Here is a 23658-nt window from a genome sequence, read left to right on the forward strand (position 1 = left end):
TCGAGACCCCCCTCCCTCTCTCCCCCGGACCACAACACCCCCAGCTCGCCGCCGCCGCCGCCGCCACCCCCCCTCTCCGCGCGCGCGCACCGGGCAGCTGTCTGAGAGAGCCCGGAGGGGGCCGAGCGCCGATGCGGAGGGGGCTCGGCCGCCCCGCGGGGCCCTGAGGAGGCCAGCCTCGCGCCCCCTCCCACCCGCCGCCGTCCCCCAGGCTCGAGCTGGGGCTGAGCCCGGGCCCGCCGCGGACATGAACGTGCTGGAGACGCTTGGGGAGATGGAGCCGTCTGGGGAGGAGGAGGAGCGGCGGCGGCGGCAGCAGGAGGAGGAGGAGCAGCTGCAGCAGCCGGAGACCGCGGCCGCAGAGGCGCTGACGGCCACGGCCTTGACTTCGGCGTCGGCCCAAGGAAGGAGTTCGCCTCTGGAGGAAGACGAGGAGGCGGTCGTGGTGGTCGAGGGCGGCGGCCAGGAGCAAGAGCTGACCTACGAGCTTCAGCAGGGCTATCGCATCCTGGGCGAGTTCTTGCTGGAGAAGCACCGTGGCCTGACGGGTCCCTTCTTGCAGCCCGCCGGCGCCACCGCCGCCTCTGCCGCCTCTGCCGGCTGCGAGGAAGAGGAGGCCGTGGCCTGCGGGGTTCGGAGCACCGGCAGCGGGAGCCGCCCCCTCTCGCAGCCGGGTCTGGGCATGTGTCTGCTGAAGATGGAGGAGAAGTTCTCCAGTGGCCAGTACGGGGGCATCACCGAGTTCGTGGCGGATTTCAGACTGATGCTGGAAACCTGCTACCGGCTGCACGGGGTGGACCACTGGATGTCCAAGCAGGGCCAGAAGCTGGAGATGATGCTGGAGCAGAAGCTGGCGCTCCTCTCTCGGTGAGTACGGCCTCTCTAGACTCTGACACCGGGGAGACGCACGTGTCCCAGAAACTGGGCGGGCCGGGGGCGTCTCTGAGAGGTGCAGGCTTGCTCCCGGAGCGCTCGGAAGGGAGGAAGAGGCTCGAGCCTGGCAGGGAGCGGGTTGGCATCGGCTCGAGCTTCATCCTGTATCACTCAATTGGGTTTTGTGGCCAAGGTAGCCGGAAAACGTAAGAATAGGTTGTGTTCAGACATAGATGAGGCTGTTCGTTCTGAGAGTTAAAGGAAAACACGGCGATCCGCAGCTGTGAGGCCGTTTGGGGGTGAAATTGGGCGAAAAGAGATGCGGTTAGATAATTCGAGGATTTTGCTATCAAAGGTTTGTATGGAGCACCTTGGAAATGTTACTGTGAAAACTGGCTGCTTCTTTCTTCTTTCCCCAGCCTTCATACAGCTCCAGAAACTGAACTTTTGAGAAGAAATCGTTGCTGTTGTGTAGTGTGTGCACACGAGCGTTTTTACAGTACCCCTTAACTAGTAAAGCACATTTCACTTAGTTTGCGCCATTGTTTTCCTTGTCACCAGAAGTACTATTGAGTAGGGTAGATTCTTTGCATGTTTTTAGACATTTGCTTTTCACTAGTATGAGATGATATTATAGTAAGATTGAAATCGAATTTAGATCAACGGACTGGCTCTCTAAATAGAGCATCTTTGATATGATCTAAATAATGATTATTTTAGTAACTACTAATGTTTAGAGTTCTGTAGTGTCAAGACTTCTGAAGATAACAAATTATTTGAATTTTCATTTCATGATTAATGAAAAACTAAGATCATTATTAACCAGACAACTAGAATAAAAAACATCTTACTGCTAAAGCATCGTATGTAAGCCTTTTATGTTTATAAGGGTTTTTAAAAATCATTTGAGAAAGTTTTGTTTCTTATTTTCAGTTGGCAGTGATTCTTAACATTGAAAGTTTTTCTGCACTTGTTAGGTTTTTAAATATTAATGAATATTGTTCCGAAGCTCTGCTTTAAGGATAAACTTTCATTATTATGGGGTACCTACCTCCTAATTTGTTTATCTTGTAAGTTTTATTTTCAGTTGGTTTTCTTGAATATGTATTAATATTTCTTTTGAGGTAGCATGACATCATGGAAAGAGTCAAATAGCACTCAAAGCCATAAAAACCTGTTGAGTTTCACCTGTGACCCATATAGATTTTATTCCAATCAATTAACCCTTGAGCATTTTAATCAATTCTTTAAGATTTTAAGTCATAGAGAACGTACCTACTTGCATTATTAGAGAATGTTTGCTCACCTGGGAGATCTTTATACCAATGAAATCACAGATCCAACTCTGTTTTATTTCACTCTCAAAGTAATTTAAATCCGTATACAGCATATACGATTTCCCCATCCTCCCCATGGTACTTCCCAGATCTCCAAATGAGTATGTGAAAGTAGATTAATCAATAATGACACTGCTTTCTCTAAGGTTAATTAAGAACTCCTAATTGTGAAATCTCTGGCTTTTTCTCATCCTTTTTGACCTCTTTGCATCCTTTGACACTTTGGATCACCAATCACCCTCTTTTCTTTTATTCTCTCTAGGTTTTTTGTGACACCGCTCTTCTGGTTCTCCTACCTATCTGACTGCTCCTTCTCAGTCTCCTTGGCTGTATCTTTATCCAGATCACACCCACTAACCCTGTATGTCCCACAGGCCTGTCCTGTGCTTTTCTTCCTCCATACTGTTTCACTTGATAATCTCACTAGCTCTCATGGGTTTAGTTATCATCTCTATGGCGATGATTCTCAAATGAATTTGTCCATCCCATCTCTAATTGCCTATTGTACATCTCAAGCTAGATGACCTATGGACATTTTAAACTTGGCATGCCCGGAAGTAAATTTCTTTCCCTCTTTTTTTCACTCTTCCTAACTTCCCTTTTATTCTCAGTCATCCAGGCTTCCAATTTAGGTGTCATCCTTAAATTCTCACTCTCCCCCCACCTCATTCCCATATCCAATCTGTCAGGACTCTTTAATTTTAATCTCTTAATATCTCTCACAGAGGTTCCTTTCTGACTTCTAACATTGCCACTGGACTATTATGGGCCGTAATCACCTCATGCCTGGACTAATAAATAGCTTGCTGGTTGGTCTACCTACCACAAGTTTCTCCCCACTCCATAGATCCCATAGCTTCTTCCCTGCCCTCCCTCCCTCCTTCCCTTGCTGCCTCCTTCCTTCCCCCTTTCTTCTCCCCTCCTTTCTTTTTTTTCCTTCAAAGGAGGTATTTGGGATTAAGTGATTTGCCCAGGGTCTCACATTTAGTGAGTGTCTGAGATTGGATTTCAGCTGGGGTCCTTCTGATTCCAGGGCCAGTGCTTTATACACTTTACCACCTTAGCCACTCCTCATTAATGATTTTCCTGAAGCACAAGTCCAACTATAATTAACCTCCCTACTCCCAATTCCACTGTTAACTCTGTCACTTGCTGGATCAAAAATAAAATCTGCTTTTGTTATTCAAAGCCCTACATAACCTGGTTCTCCCCTAGTTTTCCATTCTTGCGTGTACCATTCCTGCCTACTTGTTCTTTGCTTCTTCCTTATATGACATCTCCCATTTACCAGCATTTTTACTGATTGTTGTTCATAGATGAAAAGTTCTCCCTCCTCATCTCTGTTTCCTATCTTCAAGTCCCAATTGAAATCCTACTTTCTACAGGAAGCCTCTCCTGATCCTCCTCCTTCCCCCATCTTAATTCTAGTTCCTTCCCTCTAAGACTATTCCCATTTTATTTTGTATATGTCTTGTTTGTATGTAGTTATTTGCATGTTGCCTTCCCCATTAAACTCTGAATTCTTTGAGCAGAGACTGTTTCTTACCTTTATTGGGAGTACTCTTAACACTTGATGTTAAGTCTGGCACGTAGTAGGCATTTAATAAAAGTTTGCCTGACTATTCTAGTTTAAGATTCTGTGAGCCTCTACCCATAGCTGATGAAACTATAACCTAGATATGGGATATATGATTTGTCCAAAGCCACATTACTAATTAGTGGAAGAACCAGAACTAATAGTTGGTAGGTCTACTGTCCTTTCTCTACTGCATTACCTCCATTATTAAAGTAATATATAATGAGCCATATATACTATAGGTAATGATAGTGCTGTCCAATATGTTGTAAATAAAATCAGATATTACTGTATCATAAACTTTGAACTATCTAAAACCAATGTACAAGATATAATACTTTGTGAATACTTTGAAAGATACACAATTTCATCTATGTAGTTATTCTCTATAGATACAACACTCACATACCTCATTCTTTAAAGTTCATATTTTCCTGTAAATATTCTATGGTGTATATATCCAACATACTAGAGCTCTTTTTGTTTTCTTTTAATATTTTGATATCAATATGCCACATATGCCATCTGTTTCATTTTTATTACATAACTGTCTTACCTCTTTTTCTGGTCGTATATCTCTGTAGGTTTTTTATGCCATTTGCATACAAATTACTGATAATATGTAGCCTGTGTTTGCCCACCATGTACCTTTCTAGTGTCTTCTTTTTATTCTTTAGAGATTATATTTCTCCATGATTTATGCACGTATAGATGTAAAGGAAAGCTTTTGCACCTAGTGATATGCCTGGCTACATAATAGATATGCCTGACAAGTGCTTGTTTATCCTAAGCATTTTGCAATCATTGAAAGTAGTCATCATTTTCCCAAATGAAGTGCAGCCCCATCACTTCATTCTTCTACATTCCTTATCTAAAGTATACTTATTGATGAACAGATTAGATGGCCCATTTCATAATCTAAACAAAGTTTCAATCAAGTTTTTTCTAGGATTGATACTTAGAATTATCAGCTGGGGAATTTCATTTATTGCTATATAGCTACAAATGATAGCATTTAAACTACTTAACAAGAGAAACTTTTCCCCTCTTGTTTTAACCTTATATAGTATCTCTTTCATGACATCCCTGAGTGCATTTAACTAATATACACCTCCCTGTTAAATAAATACCTTACTTGTATTAGTAAGCATTGATATCCTTGAATAAAAATTCTTTGTAATTATATCTGTTATGAAATTTTGAGTGATTTTGATATACATGAGAATTGCCTTGCCCCGTCAAATCCTTTTGCTCTTTTAAGTTTACTTTCTTAAAATGAACAATTGTTAAAATATAGAAAGATGATCCTAAAGGTTCTGTAGAAAATCTCCTATAAAATTTTTGAGTTTCTTTTATTATATTTCCATTGATGGTACCCTCAATGTTTTGTGTGTGTGTGCGTGTGTGCGCATGCACTTCTAATAAAGATTTTATAGAGATGACAATGGTAGATATGTGAATCCGTAACTGTCAGTGTTTTCTTAGTTCTTTTTATAATTGCATTTTTTATTTTTTGGAATCTTTTCTACTTTGAGATCTTGAAAATTGATCTCTCGATGCTTAAAACTAATACCCCCTTGTACTGATTTTATGTGTATGTACTTGGTCAAGTCTAATGAATTCCTTGGATTATATCTTTTTAAGTGTTATCATTTTTTTACATGGAATATAAATGTGATAGGCCACATTTAGTGGCTCTACCATTATTATGAATGAAAGTAAATCACTGAAAAAAATTTAGTTGTGTACCATTTTGCAGTTGTTTATTAGCTTGGGGGGGAGAAGTCAAGCTTCTTATCAACTAATTTTTTTAGAGTAATCTAGTTGCATTTTGTTTCAAACTTTTACCAAACTTTGTTTCTCAATAGTTTTTTTGTTGTTGTTGTTGTTGTTTCCCAAGATGATATTGCTCATATTATTCAGATAAACTCATTTGCAATATTTTGTAAATAAACATATATTCTAAATACTGGGCTGTTGCATCTCTTTGTTTAGCTAGGAGGTTGATTATTTCCTTGCTAAGTGGTCTCTGGTGTTTTTTCAGCTAACCTATTATAGCAATAGTATGCTAACTATAAACAATATTTATTCATTAGTTTAGTTTTCTTGGAATTCAGAAAGGTTTGGAAATGACATGTATAAATCACCTTTTCTTTTTTTTTTTTAAACTATTTTAAAAATTATTAATTTATTTTTATTTTTAGAATAGCTTTTTATTTTTCCAAATGCATGCAAAGATAGTTTTCAGCAATCACTTTTGCAAAGTCTTGTGTTCCAAATTTTTTTGCCTCCCTTCTTTCCCTACTCCCTCCCTTGTTCCCTTTCATAGACAGCAAGCAATCCAATGTGGGTTAAACATGTATAATTCCTCTAATTATATTTCCATATTTATCATGCCGTGCAAAAAAAAAAAAAATCAGATAAAAAGGAAAAAAACATAAGAGAAAAGAAAAAATAAGCAAACACTACTACTACCAAGAAAAGGTGAAAATACTATGTTTTGATCCACATTGGGTCTCCCTCGTTCTCTCTCTGGATGCAGATGACTTTCCATCACAGGTCTATTGGAATTACCTTGAATCACCTTATTGTTGAAAAGAGCCAAGTCCATCACAATTGATCATCACATAATATTGTTGCCATATACAGTGTTCTCTTAGTTTTGCCCATTTCATTTAGCATCAATTCAGACCATGCTTCTTAAAAGAAACTCCTAAGCAAAATTTGAAATGATGCCTTCTTTTATTTTCCTGTAGAAAGTACTATAAACATAAAAAAAAAAAAAAACCCAACTCTTATTTTTTAATGTCATTTTCCAAAATAGCCATGGCAACATCTTGTAGTAGGACATGAATTGAATTTTGGCTGTCAGAAAGCTGGGCTCTAGTCGTAGCTGTGATACTAATCTGGGTAAGATCTTAAGATTCAGAGTTGGAAGGGACAATAAAATTTATCGAATATAATCCTCTCATTTTATAAATGAGGAAACAGGGGGCCACAGAAATGAAAGGATTTAGTAAACAGAATAGGTTTCAAATCTAAATCTGGTACTTATTCTGCCCACTGCTTTAAGGCAAGTCAAATAACTTAAAAAAGAAATTTTTTTCTAGAATCACTGGACCTTAGATTTAGAAGGACCTTTAAGAGTCATATAAATAGACATCTGTTCTGCCTCCATCCAATTTACAGATGAGGAAAAGAGATCCAGAAATGAATAAATACCTAAAATGTTGAAAAGTGAAAGAAATGATAATTAGGCAATCAGCATATGTTTCATTTTTTCTCTTGCTACTAGGGGATCTTGGGTTGTAGAGAAATAGCAAATTCTTGCCATTTTTAATAAGAGTAAATAAATTTCAAAGTGCTTAGAATCATTGCTTTCAAGGCCCCAAATTCAGCAGGATACTCTACTTTCCATTTAATTAATGGGGATGTTGCCACACTTAAAAACTTGGCTTATATGATTTAGATACAAAAATATATTTCCAGTACTCTTGCTGAATGTGCTTATCTAACATTTATTGGAGTAAAACCAAATGATGGAAGTTATTTTGTTCCACTGCAGATGTATAAAAATCTGGATAGGTACAACAGGACAGAGTTTTGTTTTGTTTTGTTTTGTTTTTTGAATTTATTATTTCTATATGAAGTTCATCAATATGTGGGGAAATATTAAGAATACCTTTTTTTCCTATACTAGAGCTATAAACCAATTTTAATTGAAAATAATTTTCAGTGAAACCTAGATAAGATAGAGTAGAATAAGATTGGGTTATAGACTTTACAATATCCAAATTCAATTCAGCAAATATTTACTATGTGTCTATAGTTCCAGAGCAATTTATGGGGCACTCGGAGATATTCAAATATAAATAAGGTACAATCTGTGCCATGTGAAATATAAATATATAAGAAGTCCAAAATATGATTGGGAGATCTTGAGAAAGTGTAGTAATTTCTCGTTGGAAAGATCGGTAGATTTAATGAAGGAAGTGACATTTTCCTTTTTCAAGGATAGTTTAATATTTCTGAAGAACAGTAGGGGAGGAAGTCATTATAAATATAGGGAATAACTAGCTAAAACCTTTTTACTACCCACTTATTCCTTAATATTCTGGCTTTTACCAACCACCTATTGTATTGATACTGGTTTCTTAATAGTCATAAATGAGCTCTAAATGACTAAATCCAGTGGCTTTCATGCAGCATTCCTCATCCTTGACCTCTTATGCCATATAAAATTGTTAACTTTTTTTTGGGGGGGTGGGGGTGGCATAGGGGGATTGAGGCAACTGAGATTAACTGACTTGCCCAGACTAACTTTTGTTAATACTCTTTCCTTGGCTTCTGTAAAAATATACTCTTCTGGGTCTACCTTATAATTGTTGTATGTAGTTTCTAAAACTTTTATCTCCCTAGGTAATCTCATCCGTTTCAAGGACTTCAACTCTGGATGAATCCCAAGTCTTTATTATTAGTTCTGACTTCTCTCAAGCTCCACATTTGTTTCTGACTGGCTTTATGTGTCCTGTTAACACTTCAATTTCAGTAGAGCCAAAATTAAACATTTTTTTTCCTATTTCTATTCATGACACTATTAGTGCCCCAGTCATCCATGCTTGAAACTGTCATCTGATTTTGCTTTCACTTCCCTATATCCAATCGTTTTCTATTTACAGTATCTTCCCTTCTTTTTCTACTAACAGAACCTTAATCTATGATTGTTATGATAGTCTAACACTTCTTACTGCTTCTATAGTTACATAGCCCACATTTATCTTGTCCAAAAATTTAACTGGAGACAGTCACATTTACCCTTTTTTTTCCTTAAAAAAGGAATTCCATCTTCGTTATTCCACACTGTTCCTACTTTCTCATCCCCTAAGTATTGTGAAAAATGACTATTTAATTTCCAACAAAAACCAATATTTAAAATTCACAGCATATACAAATGTTTTTCTGTCATTTTCATGGGTAGAAATGCCTTTAATACATCTTTATATGGCATATTTCTAGTGTCTACCATTCCAAATGATCTTTCTCAGGACGTACTCCCATTTGTCAATATCCTTACCAAAGTGTATCATCCAAGGCAGAGTTCAATGGGATTGTCATCTATTTCATAGATGTTATTCTTGTTATTGAAGTCAAAAATTACATTAGCTTTTTTGACAATAATAGTCTACAAAAACAACCAGTTTATTTTCATACAAACTATTTAATCATCCATCACCCTTCCTGTATTTGTACAGCTTATTTTTTGAGCCTAATAATTTTGCATTTAATCTCATTAAATCTTTCTTTTTAAATATGTTTGTAATGCCTTTGTCTTTGTCCTAGTCACTCCCCTTGAAACCTTACTTGTGACAATGAATAGTTACACTAAATGGTGTTTGACAATGTATATGATAATACTCTTAGCTCCTCACTGGTCTGCTTTAAGGGTTTGTTTCACCATTTTTCTCCAAAATCTTCATTTGTTAAGCTGCTGCTTCTCCCCTTCCCTTTCTTCCCATCCCCCTTCAGTTATGTTTTTAGCATTAATATTCTCCCATTCGTTTTTTGGATAAAAATCATGGAAAACAATGATCTCAGAATCAAAATGATAGGCAAAAAGGGCAGTGGAAGGACAGGTGGTGGGTGTAAGGTTTCAGAAAATAATCATGACTTGTACAGGTGAAGTGATGTGCAACAGACTATGTCATCAAGACTGAGATAGGAAAAAAAGGTGATCCTGTGGATCAATAAGCATTAAGTGTTTACCAGATCTAAAGACAAAAAAATGATGCCTTCAAGGAGCTTATATGAGGGAAATTGTGTGTGTGTGTGTATTATATGTACAAATTGAAGGCAAGTTTAGTTTTGGAAGGGAAGGCATAAGCACTGATGTCAAGAAAGATTTGATGTGGAATGTGACAAAATTGATCCTCCATAGAAGATTTATAGAAGGATGAAGACAAGCATTAAGAAAAGTTTGACTGTTGAGTTACTGTAGTACTGTGTTCAAGTACACCTTGTCCAAGTGATATTAATACTGTTTAGGTATCATGCTTTAAGATTTCCTTTTCCTATCCTCATTGTTTCCCTTCTAGTTACTCTCTCCCCAAAAAGTCAAAAAATGCACAATTCGGGTATGAAGTAGGGGCCAAATCCTATTATCATTGTTAAAGAATTTTTGTGGAACATATAAAAATATAGACATGGAGACTCTAAAGGAATTATTTAAATGAAGTATTTGTGCCACAGTACGGTGAATAAGAAAGTTATGATCTAGAATTATTTGGAGTTAAAAGACTTAGTTTTGAATCCTGATTCTTTCACTTATACCTAGTGTAGTGGGTTGGTCATCTGACTTTGTCAGGAAAACTCGAGTTGAAATTCTGCATTAGACATTGTGTGATCCTGGGCAAGTCATTTAACTTCTATGTGCCTCTGTTTTCTCATATTTTAAATGAATGAATAGATTGGACTCAATAACTTCTAAAGTCCCTTCCAGTTCTAAATCTATCATCCTATTTATTATATAGAAATTTTAGTATTTGAATCAACATCTGTTTTGCTTTTCTTCCTAAATACATAGTAAAGAAAATTAGGGAAGTTGAAAAAACAAGAATAGTCCTTGTGCTGTAGTTCATTCTTCACATCTCTCCCTTACCCCCATTTGATTTTCCCTGTTATCCTAGCTGTTGTAAATTATTTATTTCAAATGGTATTATGGTCCAGTAGCCAGGGATTATAATGTTCCTATCTTGTGACAGTTTTCCTTTCTTTGCTTTTTGCCCCATAATTTGTGCTACTTCACACTCTTCTGTGTCAAAGTGCCCTAACTTCACAGTTTAATATTGCAAAACCATACCTGCAAATGGGAAGCATATAAGTGTGGTTTCTAGACATAGGAAGTCAAGACAGCTGCTAGCTTTTCAGAGCAGTGGTCACAGATTTACAATATCTAACCAGAGAAGAGAGTATTTTAAGGGCAGTTAAACAATCAGGAGTTTGAGTAGGAGAGTGATATGATCAGATTTGATCAGAAGGAAAATCACTTTGGGAACAGTATGAAGGATAGACCAGAGAAAGGAGAGCTTGGAGGCAAGAAGATTGATTAGGATACTTTGGAAATTGGTGAGAAGTTGGATAAAGTCTTTAAGATGATAACTATGGAAATTGATGGGGGGGAAGGCTGGGTCAAATGTGAGACGTTGACATAGCAAGATCTGGCAACTGATTAGATATGTGGGTATGAGGGATGGATTATGAATTATTACAATTATCATATATAAGAATATGGGGAATTGGAGAAATTTGGAAGATATTGAAGATAAAGCTAAAGAGATAAAGATAACTCATTTTTAATTATGTTGAATTTGAAATATTTCTGGGATACACAGTTTGACATGACCAGAGATGCAGAGATATTTCAAGTTCAGAGGGATCTGTGGTATAGATCTGTGAGTCGCTGGAATGAAGACAATAATTAAATCTGTGGCAGCTGATGAGATTATAGAGAAATGGGAGTGTAGGTTAGAATCATGAAGTTAGAGGGTATAGTGTGAATGAAAACTTAGCAAATGAGACTTAGAATAAGGAGTCAGATGACCAAGAAAGTCAAGCCATGTAAACTGTGAGAGGAGAGAATATACAGGAGAAGAAGGAGTCGACGGTGTCAAAATGCAAGGGAGAAAAGTTTTGATAACTTAAAACAGAACCAATTTGGTTTATTAAGAGATCATTAGTAAGAGAGTAGTTTTAGTTGAAAGATGAGGTTGGAAGCCAAGTAGTAAGGGTTGAGGATGGAGAGGAGAGGAAGTGGAGGAATGACTTTTTTCAGGAGTTTGGCTGAGGGAAGATACAGGATGTAATAGATTGGAGATCTGGGAGGGGCCGATGAAGGCTTTTTTGTTTGATGTTTTTTAAGGATGAAAGAAACTTCAGAATGTTTGAAGGCTTCAGGGAAAGAACCAGTAGATAAGAAGAGATTGATGATTCGAGAGAGAGAGAGAGAGAGAGAGAGAGAGAGAGAGAGAGAGAGAGAGAGAGAGAGAGAGAGAGAGAGAGAGAGAGAGAGAGATTAAAGATGAGAAGAGTGGTGGAGAGGAATGATTGAGGTTATAATCTATGGGAGATGAGAAGGGAAATAGATCAAGGGCACAAACGTGATAATTTACCTTGGCAAAAATAAGGACCACCACATTATTAGAGTTCTAGGACCAGGGTGATTTCAGGGTCTTTTGAGATGAAGAAGGAGTTCATGTCAAAATGGAATGCATTTATGAAATGCAACATAAGAGTAAGATCCTCAGCTAACAAGGGAGACTGAGACACAAGAGGCTTAAGAAAAGGTTTGGAATGGTGTCATTGAGTAGACAAAGAGGAAAGAAGGGAAGATTAAAGGGATTGTCTTCCTTCACCAGATGAAGTTAGATGTCATGAATTTGTAATGAATGCACTTAGTATAGTTGTAGTACTTTTGTATAAAGTACTACTCTCTTTGGTAGTGAGTCAGTAAGATCAGAAGTGGAAGTTAATTCAGGGATGAGCTTTGACTGGGGTGCAGCCAAAAAAACAAAGAGGTTCAAAATTTGAGAAGGAGGGACAGCATACAGTTGAATTGGCTAATTGTGGACTTTAGATAGGAAAGGGCGGAAAATGAATTTTAAGAATAGGGCCATACAAAGTATTGGAAGTTTCTGTAGGTGAAAAATTGATTCAAAAGGGCTGAGGCATAGGGGAGAGATGGAATGATGAATGATAAGAGAGGAGAGTGTCGTCACTAGAGAAATGTCAGAGTTCCTGATTAAAGAAGTGGAACACTTGTAGTAGTGGTGTCCAGAGGGTGACATGTGTGAAGTGTGGAGTGAAGGTCATGGGATTTAAGGAAACTGAGGAATTGTGCGTTTAGGGAGCTTGTGGAAGATCCTTAGGATATGGAAGTATCATTTTATATATATATATTAAGCAAGAGTTAAGATGAGAGTCAGCTAGATGTTTACTTTCTTGAAAATGACTTGGGTGGGGCTGGTATACAACCACTGTGAACTGGCTTGAATGGAAAATTTTGATACTGTGTACTTCAAAGTAGGAGAGTTTGCTGGTTGCTGGTAAAAGAAGAATGTGTAAGTGGCAGTGGTGTGCAGAAAGTATTTGACTTCTAGAGGGAGAATAAGGACCTATGTTTGAAGTGGGAGGGGAGTGGGTAGGATGTGAGTTACTGAACAACATTGTGCTTGAGAGGATGACCAGGGATGTGGTGTCCCTAGGTCTCAGTGAAAATTAATAGATGGAGTATTTAAAAAAAAAAAAAAATCCAAGATAAAAGGTATTTGTTTACTTTGTCATGGAAATTCTAGAATGATTAGTGAAAGAGATTGCCATGATTGGAGAGGACACGAGTGGGATAGAGTTGATAATAATAGTGTGCTTCTATGTGTATTCAGAGCAGGGAAGGTGACCCATGGAAGATTGTTAGTCTATGGTAACAGTAGATTATAGACTATGAATTTCAGTCTCCGCAAGAAGTGTTGTTGGGCACATGCCTCTCCCACCTATTCCTCTTGTGTATTTGAAGAGTGAGATTGAGGGGGGGGGAAGTTACTATGCTTAGTTTGGTCTGAGTTGTCCTTGTCCTGTTACTGTTCTTCTAACTTGACTATAGTTAACTAAAAATTGTTGGATTTGAAGATAGTCTATCACTGCCCTTCTCTTTGCCAAATTCAATGCCTTTTTTCAACATTCATCCTCCTTGACTTTTGTAACATTAACACCTTTTTTAAAGTTGCATTTGCTATGATGGGTTCTCTGATCATTCTTCTAGTCTCTCCTTTATTTGAATTCCCTCAATTAATAGTTAACTTTCACAGAAAAAAAAAACAAAATAAATTAGTGATATGAAAAATAGCACTACGATACCTTCATCCCCCATTTGATCTCTCAGATTTCCATAGCATTACAGAGAGGGAGAGGGAGGGAACAAGAACATTTGTAATGTGGGAAATTTATGATCCTAGAACTACTTTAGAGCTAGAATTCTTCCCTGCACTCATCACTGCTATTTACTGCTAATATCATTTGTTGATCTGATGTCATGTAGTTGCATGCTGTGTTGCAAGTTACTGGTGTCCTCTGCTAAGTTATTATATATTCTCTTTTCTAAATGCTTCCATTTGCTGGTTATTTGCAGGTGTTTTTCTGAATTTTAGCTGTTATTTAGCCTTCTCCCTACAAAGTTAGGGTCTCAGCTCATTTTGTTTTGTAGTAGTAGTGGCTGTTTTTAACTCTTCTAAGAGACAGATCTTCAACTACAACCAGTTAGCAAAAGTTCTTGGACTAAATGTCTTTTTTTTTTTTTTTTTTTTTTTTAATTTTTTTACTTCTGTTGGAGCTGCCTCTTCCTTTGCTCATTCTAGTCTTTTACTTTGGTCATGGACATTACTTTCAAGTTCCAGGGTAGGCTACTGATATAAATAAGAAAGAGTCCTGACCTTGGAATCACAAGACCTAAATTGAAATCTGTGCTCTCCAATTTAATGCTTTTGTGAACTTGGTCAAGTCACTTAACCAGTCTGGGCCTGTTTCCTCATCTGTAAAATGAGGGGGTTGGACTAGATTATTTCTGAGATCTCTTAGATTATAAGTCTGTGGTCCTGTGATAAATCCAGTGTCTCTAGTTACTAATCCAAGTCCATGTAGAGCATCCCAAGTTATTGGTTCATTTAGCAAGACTAAATGGATAAGATGAATTTAGCAACAGTTGTTGCCTTACCTTAGAGACACCAAACTCTATTCTTTCTATTTTATTCCTGTTTTTTCCTATTCTACTAAACTAATTTGAACTCTACAGACAAAATAGATCTTTATAACTGATTACAAAAATATAAGCATGGACTTTAGTGCTTTTTCCAATCTATTAAATCTCTTATGATTCTGGGAATACGAATATTGAATGATTATCAAAATAAAATTTATTTAACATTGAAATAGTGTTATAAATGAAGATCACTTAATAAAAAACTAAATAAATATCCAATTTCATGATAAAATATGGAACAAAAAAATTTAAGATGGGATTTCAGGGAATAAGAGGAGGGTTTTTATTAGCTAAAATGTCATCCTTCACATTGGACTGTACAAGATTAGGTTTAAAAATACTAAATTCTCTCCAGACTTTTTAGAAGATTTAAAATGTCAAGTTTTCTATGTGTTAAAATTGAGATTACAAATTTGGTACCTGATCTTAGGGTTTTTGCTTGTATGTTTGAAAGAGACTATGATGAAGACTTGGAACATAATCCTATGACAATAACATTGTCAACACTCTCAAGCAAACTAACATCTCTTTAGTCTCTTAGGTAATGATTACCGTTCTTATTCTTGCTTAATTATAGTTGGAATAGACATGGGGAGATATAGGAAACATTGAGGGATTAATTTTATGAATGACAAAATCATTAGAATGCCTGAAACATATGATCCAAGCCTTTTGAATATTTAATGTTTATTAAAATAGCTAGTAATATTAAAAATTGAATTACATAGAATTATCTGTGTTAGATCAGCCTTTGTTAAACATTCGCTGTTCAAGAATGGGGTTTAATCATTCCCTGTTTAGGAATTTCTTATAGTTTGTACTTTACCAAGGAATAAATATATTCAGTTTAAAATATAAATATGATTAAGGCACCTAGAGGGTACAATGGATAAGAGTTCCAACCATAAAGTCAGGAGGACCTGAGTCCAAATGTGGCCTCAGATACTTAGCACTTACTAGCTGTTGACCCTGGGCAAGTCACTTAACCCCAATTGCCTTGCCATAAATAAATATGAATGTGATCAAGAGGTAAGACAACTATAAAATAGATGGTTTTTGACATGTGTCCTCTTTTTAAAAATCCCTTTATTATTGGAGTTTTAAAAAAAAATTGACAATGACATGTAACAGTTTTCCCATGACATTTATTTCCTGAAAAATTTTACTCAAAAGTTATATAATTGAGTTTTGTTTCTCCTGCTTTATGGGTTTTTTCCATTTAGGACAGCATAACATTCTGCTTATGTGTATTGGTATGATGGCTGTTGAGTTAAATCCATAGTACCAAACTATACCAGTTAGTATAGCACCAAATGGGGGTTTACCTGAAGGTTCCTCATCTGGCAAAGCCCCTATTCCACCCTATGTGTGTTTTAGAAAATGGGTAAGAAAATAGTATTGACTATTAATTTCTACTCTTCCTGTCTCATTTGACCTAGGAAATAATTCTTACCAAATATAGAATTCCTCTAAACTGTTTCCCCCTTTTTTTTTAAGCTTCCTCTTTTATTATCAAATTGAAATACATGTATTTTATGTAAAAAACAAAAACACAGGATTGTATAAATACCATGCATGGTTCTGTAATAAATAGCTTTTTAAAGAAAGCATTTACTAAATTTAACACCGTAATTTGAACACTTCTCAGTACTCAAGCTGCAGAATGAGGTATATGTTTCTAGGCAGTACAATGTATGAATTTATTTTTCTTTATGCATATTTCAGCTAGGTTTTATTTTTGTGTTAATGGGATAAGGTGATAAAGTAAAAAAGAATTAGGAATTGAATTGTTTAAAAATAAAAAGAAAAGGGAGTCATTGAATCATCTTAAAAATATAAAACAAAAAACCTTTTAGAACTTGATTAGAAATGTTAATTGGGAAGGTTACATAACTATAAAGTGTCTATATTGAGTAAAATAAAGTGTCTATATTGAGTAAAATTCTAAGACAAACTAGAAATGAGTTGATTTGGGTCTACTGAACTGGATAACAAAACTTTAAAAACTTTTATGATGGGCTGCTCTTCCAAAATCTGAAGATGTCCAGTAACTTGCTGAAAAATAACAGTTCTTAAATTCATTTCAGTTATTCTGGTGGGTTTTGTTGTTATTATTGTTGTTCTTGTTTTTAACAAGCCATTTTTATTTATAGATTAAAGGAAAGCATTGAATAAAGAAATTTCAGAATCTTATTATGCTTTCTAGTTTGTGTTCCCAGATGAATGAAAACAAAAAGAAATCTAGAAGGAATCACAGACAACTTTAAAAGTTACATGATGAATTTATTAAATCCTTAAAAAGAAATGCAAGCTATACATAGTGGAGAGTTTTAGTTTCTTGTATGATAGTCTTTTTCAGGTCTATCATATATATAGAAATGCTCATTTTAGTTGGCGTTTGTTAATGTCAGAATTTTTTAAAAAAAGAAAATTTAATTGTTTGTAGTATACATGCTTTGAAACCCTTTTATTGGTGAAGTTACTGTTATCAAATTTCTCTTTAATTTTTCACTAGTACTATGGATCAGAGTAGAGGAAGTTGTCCAAGACAGATTATTCTAGTTTTAATGAAGTTGAAATTGATTTTATACAAATTGACCTCTCTGAGAAGGAAAGAAAATCATTTCTGTTTTAAATTATGAAAATTTTGTCCTACTCATTTGGGATGCTTCTCTCTTAAAATATTGACTTTGCCAGTTTAGAAATGGCCATTGAAAAAATTCCGGGAACCCATATGTACAAAAATATTTATAGCTGTTCATTTTGTGATGATAAAAAATTTGAGATGCCCATCAATTGGAGAATGGTTGAACAAGTTGTGATACATGACTGTAATGGAATACTGTTGTGGTATTTTTAAATAAAGATAAGTAGAAGGCTTTCAGAAACACCTGGAAAGACAACCTAATTGATGGCAAAGTGAAGTGAGAAACCAGAATAACATTGTACTTGGTAATAGTAATATACTGTGAAATTGATATACTGTGAAAAAATTAACTATTGTCAGCAAAGGACTCAAGATGAAAAATGCTATCTACCTCTAGAGAAAGAACTGATGGGGTCTGAGTGCATATTAAAGCATACTTTTTTTTTTTAAACTTTCTTTTTAGTCTCTTCTTGTATTCTTGTACAACATGACTAATAAGGAAATTTTTTGCATAATTGCATATATATAACATCAAATTGCTTGCCTTCTTAATGGAGGAGAGTGAAGGAGAGAACTTGGAACTTGAAATTTTTTAGAATGTTAAAATTTTTTTTACATGTAATTAGAAAAAAGTAAAACATTTGGGAAAAAAATTAAAGTGGGAGGGGAGGGAAGACAAAAAAATTCCAGAAATATCAAGTAGAATAGATTTTTTTTAATAGTATTTTATTTTTATTTTTCCAAATACATGTAAATATGAGTGAAAATGAATTAGGGGGAAAAAAAAACCCAAAGTTTTCTTTAGATTTCTAATATTCTTCAGTTTACTAGTTAGAAATGATTTTTTTCCATGTCAGTAAAATGTTATGTAGGCACAAATTCAAAAAGTCTAATTTTAAAAAACAAAATCGGTAGATTTTTAAAAATGGTTTTCCCTAGGCCATTAAAAAAAAAAAAACCTGCCAATAAATAAGACTACTTATAGAATTAGATTAGGATTCTAGTACTTCCATTAGACATCTAAAAAGAAGGCATTTATGGTAAGGTAGGAGGAAATCAATATTTCTTCACATTTGACTCTTATTTTTACAAATTAGGCAGATATTTTTATTCATAATGCCATATTCTTACATGTTTGTAGGGTTTAGTTAATTTGCTTATTTCTTTGAAAGTTTATCTTTGAATTTTCCTGTTGTAGTGTTAGTAATGTGTAGTATATAATTTCATATCTGTACATACACATTGAGAAATGTGGTAGATTTGAAAAATATTTCCAACTGTTGAGATAACTTATTTTGGAATGTTGAAGAAAATTAAATTTTCATTGAGGTCATCCTAACTTGAACCTTAAAATTTAAATATATGTTAAAAATAAAGAGACAATAATATCTTGACAGAATTGAGGAAAATTGGAAACTTTACATAGGGAAGATGGAAATCCTACTTTATATTTATGTTTTAACTGATTTCCTTTTAAGATGTTACCCTGAAAAATATGTAGTTGTATGATGAGGAAAAGAAGGTAATGAAATTTTGTGGACCTTAAAGGTGTCCTCTTATAAACTAACTTAATTTCTTTTTGCCAGGCACTTGAGAGAAAAGACAACAATAGCAGTTACATCCAGAGGTTATTATGGATTAGAGGATGAGAAAGGAGCAGCATGTACATCAACAAGGCGTCGCTCTACACCTCGAAGTTTGGCAGGCTTGACAAGTGGAGTTTTTGAGTCTATAATGGTTCAAGTTTTGAGACAGGAAGAACAGCTAAGAGCAAAAGAAGAGAAAAGGTAAATAGAAAAATTCTTAGGCTAATATATGTTCAAATTTTTAGTCTGGTCTCTTTTTGAACAATTAGATACATACTTCTTTAATATACCCATACCAAATTTCTGTTGTACCCAAATTTATTCTCATTGGAATATATACTTGAAATGGACCAGCACAAGGAAGTTTTTATTGAAAATAGGTTATCTAAAATTTCAAAATCAATTCACAACTGAAAACTTATCAACTAACCATAGACTAGTTGATTTCAAAATGTTATCAACTGCCTCGCTTTTTGATTGAATACATGTTTAAAATGGCACAATTTTGCACAATTTGTATAGCTTTAATACAGAATTTTAGAGGTGTTAGGGTCTCTTGGGTTTACCTGGTCTGTATAGATATGGAAGCAAAAGGCTTGAGAGGTTTAGTAAAAATCCAAGGTCACTCCATTCATTCTAGGGATGTCAAAAAATGACTTTTTTTTTTTTTTTTTTTTTTTTTTTTGCTTATGGGGAGATGAATTTCCTTGATTTTGGGCTGCTTACAGAACCTTGTTGATGCCACAGGGAACTGCTAATGATTTTAAAAGGTGGTATATAAATTTTATCTTCTTTATGTAGCTGTGAATCAGTTTTGCTTTGAGTTTTTGTTTGTTTTGTTTCTTTGAAAGAGTTTATATATTTTTCTTTCTGATAGCCAAAGCCAGAATAGTTTTCTGAGCTGATTTTTTTTCTAAATGTTCAAATAACTTGACAATTTAATACAAAAAGTATATATTTTTTGATGTATAGGAAACTTGCAAATTATTCTTACATTAACGTTTTGAAAACTTTGAAATTTACTTTCACTTCAATGTTGCTGATAAATTACCTTTTAGTTTTCAACAACACTAACAAATGTTCAAATATAGAAATCTGAGAAAAGCAACATAAGGTTTTATTGTTAAAGGATGACTTTAACATTGATCAATAAAGGCTATGGTTTATTTCAGTGATTTCAGTAATAACACTACCTAATTTGTCTGTTTAGAAAAGTGTTATAGAATAAAATTACTTATATGAAGAATCATATAATTCTCTCTCTGTGGCTATTAATTTACAATATAATAATTATATGGCATATTTAAGAGAAAGACGTATAAGCATAATATATGAAAATTTTTTTATACATCAGTTAAAATGACTATTTCATATAACTTGACAAACTTTTGGGGCAATGAGGTAACATTTGTCATTTTATAACTTTGCTCCTAAGTTAGAGAAATCATTTGGAATCAGAAATACTTTAAGTTTAAGCTCTGTCTCTGATACATAATTGCTATGCAACTCCTTTCACTTAGCCTTTCAGTGTGCTTAAGATATTTGAGTTGCTGAACTATTGCCGATATGTATCGTCAGAAAGTGTTTTCTTCCTGATCTATACCAACTAATCTCCATACTTCCCCCAAAAAACTTAGTATTACCAAAAGGTATATAGTTACACCTTCTGAAAAATGTATATAGATAATTATATTTTACTAGGGATGATTGCTTTATTAGTGAAAAATACTTTGTAAAACCAATAACTCTTCCTAATTTATCTGTTTTAGAAATTTAGGTGCATATATTTAAGAAAATCCCATTTTTATAATACCCACTATTGCTAGGCACTATGTTAAGTGTTTTACAAATACTATCTCATTTGATCATCACAATAGCCATGAGAGATAGGTGCCATTATGATTTCTGTTTTGCAAATGAGGAAACGAATGCAGACAGCAATCATATTTGATCTTGGGTCTTCTGACTCCAAGATCAATGTTCTGTCTATTGTGCCATCTGGCTCCCTCTAGACCATAGTGTTGCATGTAGACCATAAAGTTTTTATTGACTAGAATCCATGGGGAGTGGGTCATTGAAGTTGATTTTATTTGGGGGAAGGTTACTTTGATGGATTTATTATCTCATCAAAGCAGGTCCTTTCTAAATAATAGAGCACACAATCTACCCATATTTTCCTGCAGATTCTTTGTAGAACAACCAAAAAGCTCCCTGAGAACCTTCTTGTTGTTCTGTATCTCAATAAGACATGCAGCCTATTATTCTGTTAATTCTGTCTCATGTTCACTACTTTCATTAGCAGCTCACCTTTTCTGGTATTCATTTTCTTTGATTATATTCTTTTTTTTTTTTTGCTTCTCTTACACATTTGGTGATGTGATGTACTGAACTCATGTCCAACGTGTTCATCTTCATTGCCTTTTAGGTAACCCTCAACTTTAATTTTTTTGAAGATTCTAGTATTTATGGACTCACAGCCATGTCGCCATTCCCAGAAATAGATTATTACTATAAAAGATGGGCCCTTGTTTAAAGGAAACGGTCAGTAAAGGCACTAAATAATTTCCTGAAGATAGCCCAATCTCTTCTATCAAATTGGGTTAATACAGCATTAATTACAGTATACATATTCTTTTTAAAATTTTTGTTGAAAATGTAAGGCTATAGTAGTAGTTATTTAATCTTTTATGATCTAGGATTACACAGTTAGAGATACAGGATCATCATTTTGAACATTCATTTAGCAGCAGATAGGTATGATTGAGGCAGCTAGGTGGCCCAGGACTGGGTCTAGAGTCAGGAAGACCTTCTGTAACCATTGTGTTAAGAGTAGAAAAGCAAATAGTCAGTGTGGAATTGGATGGGTAGGAAAGTAGTGTCTTTGAGTATTACCAAGTCTCATTGAGGCTAGTAAATAGAAGTGATAAGGAAAATGGTTCAGAATAAAGGTGAATTTATCTAACTACTTTGAAACAGGAATTTGCTCTTTTTTATAAGTAGTACTTTGTTTTTTCTAATTACAGATAAAGATAATTTTCAGCATTCATTTTTTAATAAGATTTTGTGTTACAAATTTTTCTCCTTTCCAGTTCTTTCCCTTCCCTTCTCTTTCCCCAAGATAGCAAGCAACCAGACATAGAGTTATACATGTGCAATCAGGTTAAACATATTTCTGGATTAGTCGTGTAAGTTAAAGAAGAAATGGAACAAAAAAAAAAAAAAAAAAAAAAAAAAAAAAAAAAAAAAAAAAAAGCCTAAAGTGAAAATGTATGCTTTGATCTGCCTTCATATTCCGTAATTCTTTCCATACATAGGGACAGCATTTTCCATCATGAGTCTTTTGGCATTGTTTTGGATATTGTATTAGGCAGAATTGATTATCACACAGTGTTGCTGTTCCTGTGTACAGTGTTCTTCTGGTTCTGCCCACTTCATTCAGCATCAATTCATGTTAGACTTTCCAGGTTTTTCTGAAATCCACCTGGTGGTGTGTGTGTGTGTGTGTGTGTGTGTGTATGTGTGTGTGTGTGTATTTTTTTTTTTTTGATAGCACACTATTACTCCATTTCATTCATATACCACAGCTTGTTCAGCCAATCCCCAATTGACAGGCATTTCCTCAATTTCCAGTTCTTTGCTACCACAAAGAGTACTGCTCTAAATGTTTTTGTATATGTAAATCTTTTCCTTTTTTTCATGATCTCTTTGGAAGATAGATCTAGTAGTTATTGTTAGATAACAGGAATTTTTGAGGAAAGGTTAGAATGGGATAGAATAGGGTTGAGGAAAATGAATACGAGAAAATGAGAGATGGGAGCTGCAGACAATTGTGCTCCTATATAGTTGGTGAAAACAGGTAAGGAGAAAAAAAATTCCTGTTCCTATTTCTCCTCTGTGGTTCCTGGGGAATTGGGTGGTGGATTAGGTATGAAAGATAAGCATATGAGGATGCTGGTCAGCTAGGCTTGGATCAGTTTTTTGATCCTGACCTGTGGCTAATAGCTATAATGACTTTTGCTTTTACTTTTAGGGTCAGTCTGTCAACAAACATATATATTTTCTTAATCTAATTTTTAAAATTCTCACTTTATTTCCAAAAATTACCAAAAAATATATCTCCATATATAAAGCAGAACACAAAAAGTATGGGATTTTCCATTTTGTACTGCTGTTCTGGACCTTTTCTTTTCTGTAGTAACACTTCACTTGGTGATATCATCAGCTCTCCCAGGGGTTTAATTACCATTTGATGCTCCTTAGGTCTTCCTGTTCTGACTCCAACTCTGTTAGCTACCAGTCTCACATCTCTCATTGCCTTTCAGACATCTTAAACTTGATGTTGAGTAAAAATCCAAAATAACTCATTATGTTTCCTCCTAAACCCTCTTCCCTCCCCTTCCTTCTCTGTTATTATAGAGCATAAACATTATCCTTCCAGTCAATTCCGACTTTTAAAACTCGTGTCATCCTGGATTCCCTTACCCTTTCTCATCTTCCATATCCAGTCTCTGCAGTATCTCTTAAGTGTGCTCCCTTGTCTCTTCTAACATTGCCCCCGCTCTGTGCTGACCTTCATCACTATTTTAGTAGTCTGCTGTTGGGTCTGCATGCCTTGGGTATCTTTTCCATTTCAATCCATTCTCTATTCAGCTACTAAAATGATTTTCTTAAGGCACAAGTCTAACCACGTGGCCCTCCTACTCAATAAACTCCAGTGGCTTCCTGGAGCAAATACAAAATTCTCTACTTGGCATTAAAGCCCTTTATGACCTAACCTCCTCCTACCTTTTTCCAGTCTTTTTATATCGTATTCCCCTTCAGGTACTCATTGACCC

At 35.3% G+C, this 23658-nt stretch overlaps 1 protein-coding gene across 1 annotated transcript in view; it reads left to right on the forward strand.

Annotated features, from left to right (window-relative positions):
• The first annotated feature begins 70 nt into the window (after window positions 1–70).
• KIAA2026 (KIAA2026 ortholog) overlaps window positions 71–23658 on the forward strand; it is a 71418-nt gene continuing 47830 nt past the window's right edge. Inside the window, exons 1-2 of the mRNA XM_031961973.1 lie at window positions 71–867; window positions 18824–19024. Coding sequence (XP_031817833.1) covers window positions 248–867; window positions 18824–19024 — 821 coding nt within the window. The 5' untranslated portion in view covers window positions 71–247. The remainder of the gene's footprint in view (window positions 868–18823; window positions 19025–23658) is intronic.

The sequence above is a fragment of the Sarcophilus harrisii genome, chromosome 1, assembly GCF_902635505.1.
Source record: "Sarcophilus harrisii chromosome 1, mSarHar1.11, whole genome shotgun sequence".
In the NCBI taxonomy this organism is placed as follows: Eukaryota; Metazoa; Chordata; class Mammalia; order Dasyuromorphia; family Dasyuridae; genus Sarcophilus; species Sarcophilus harrisii.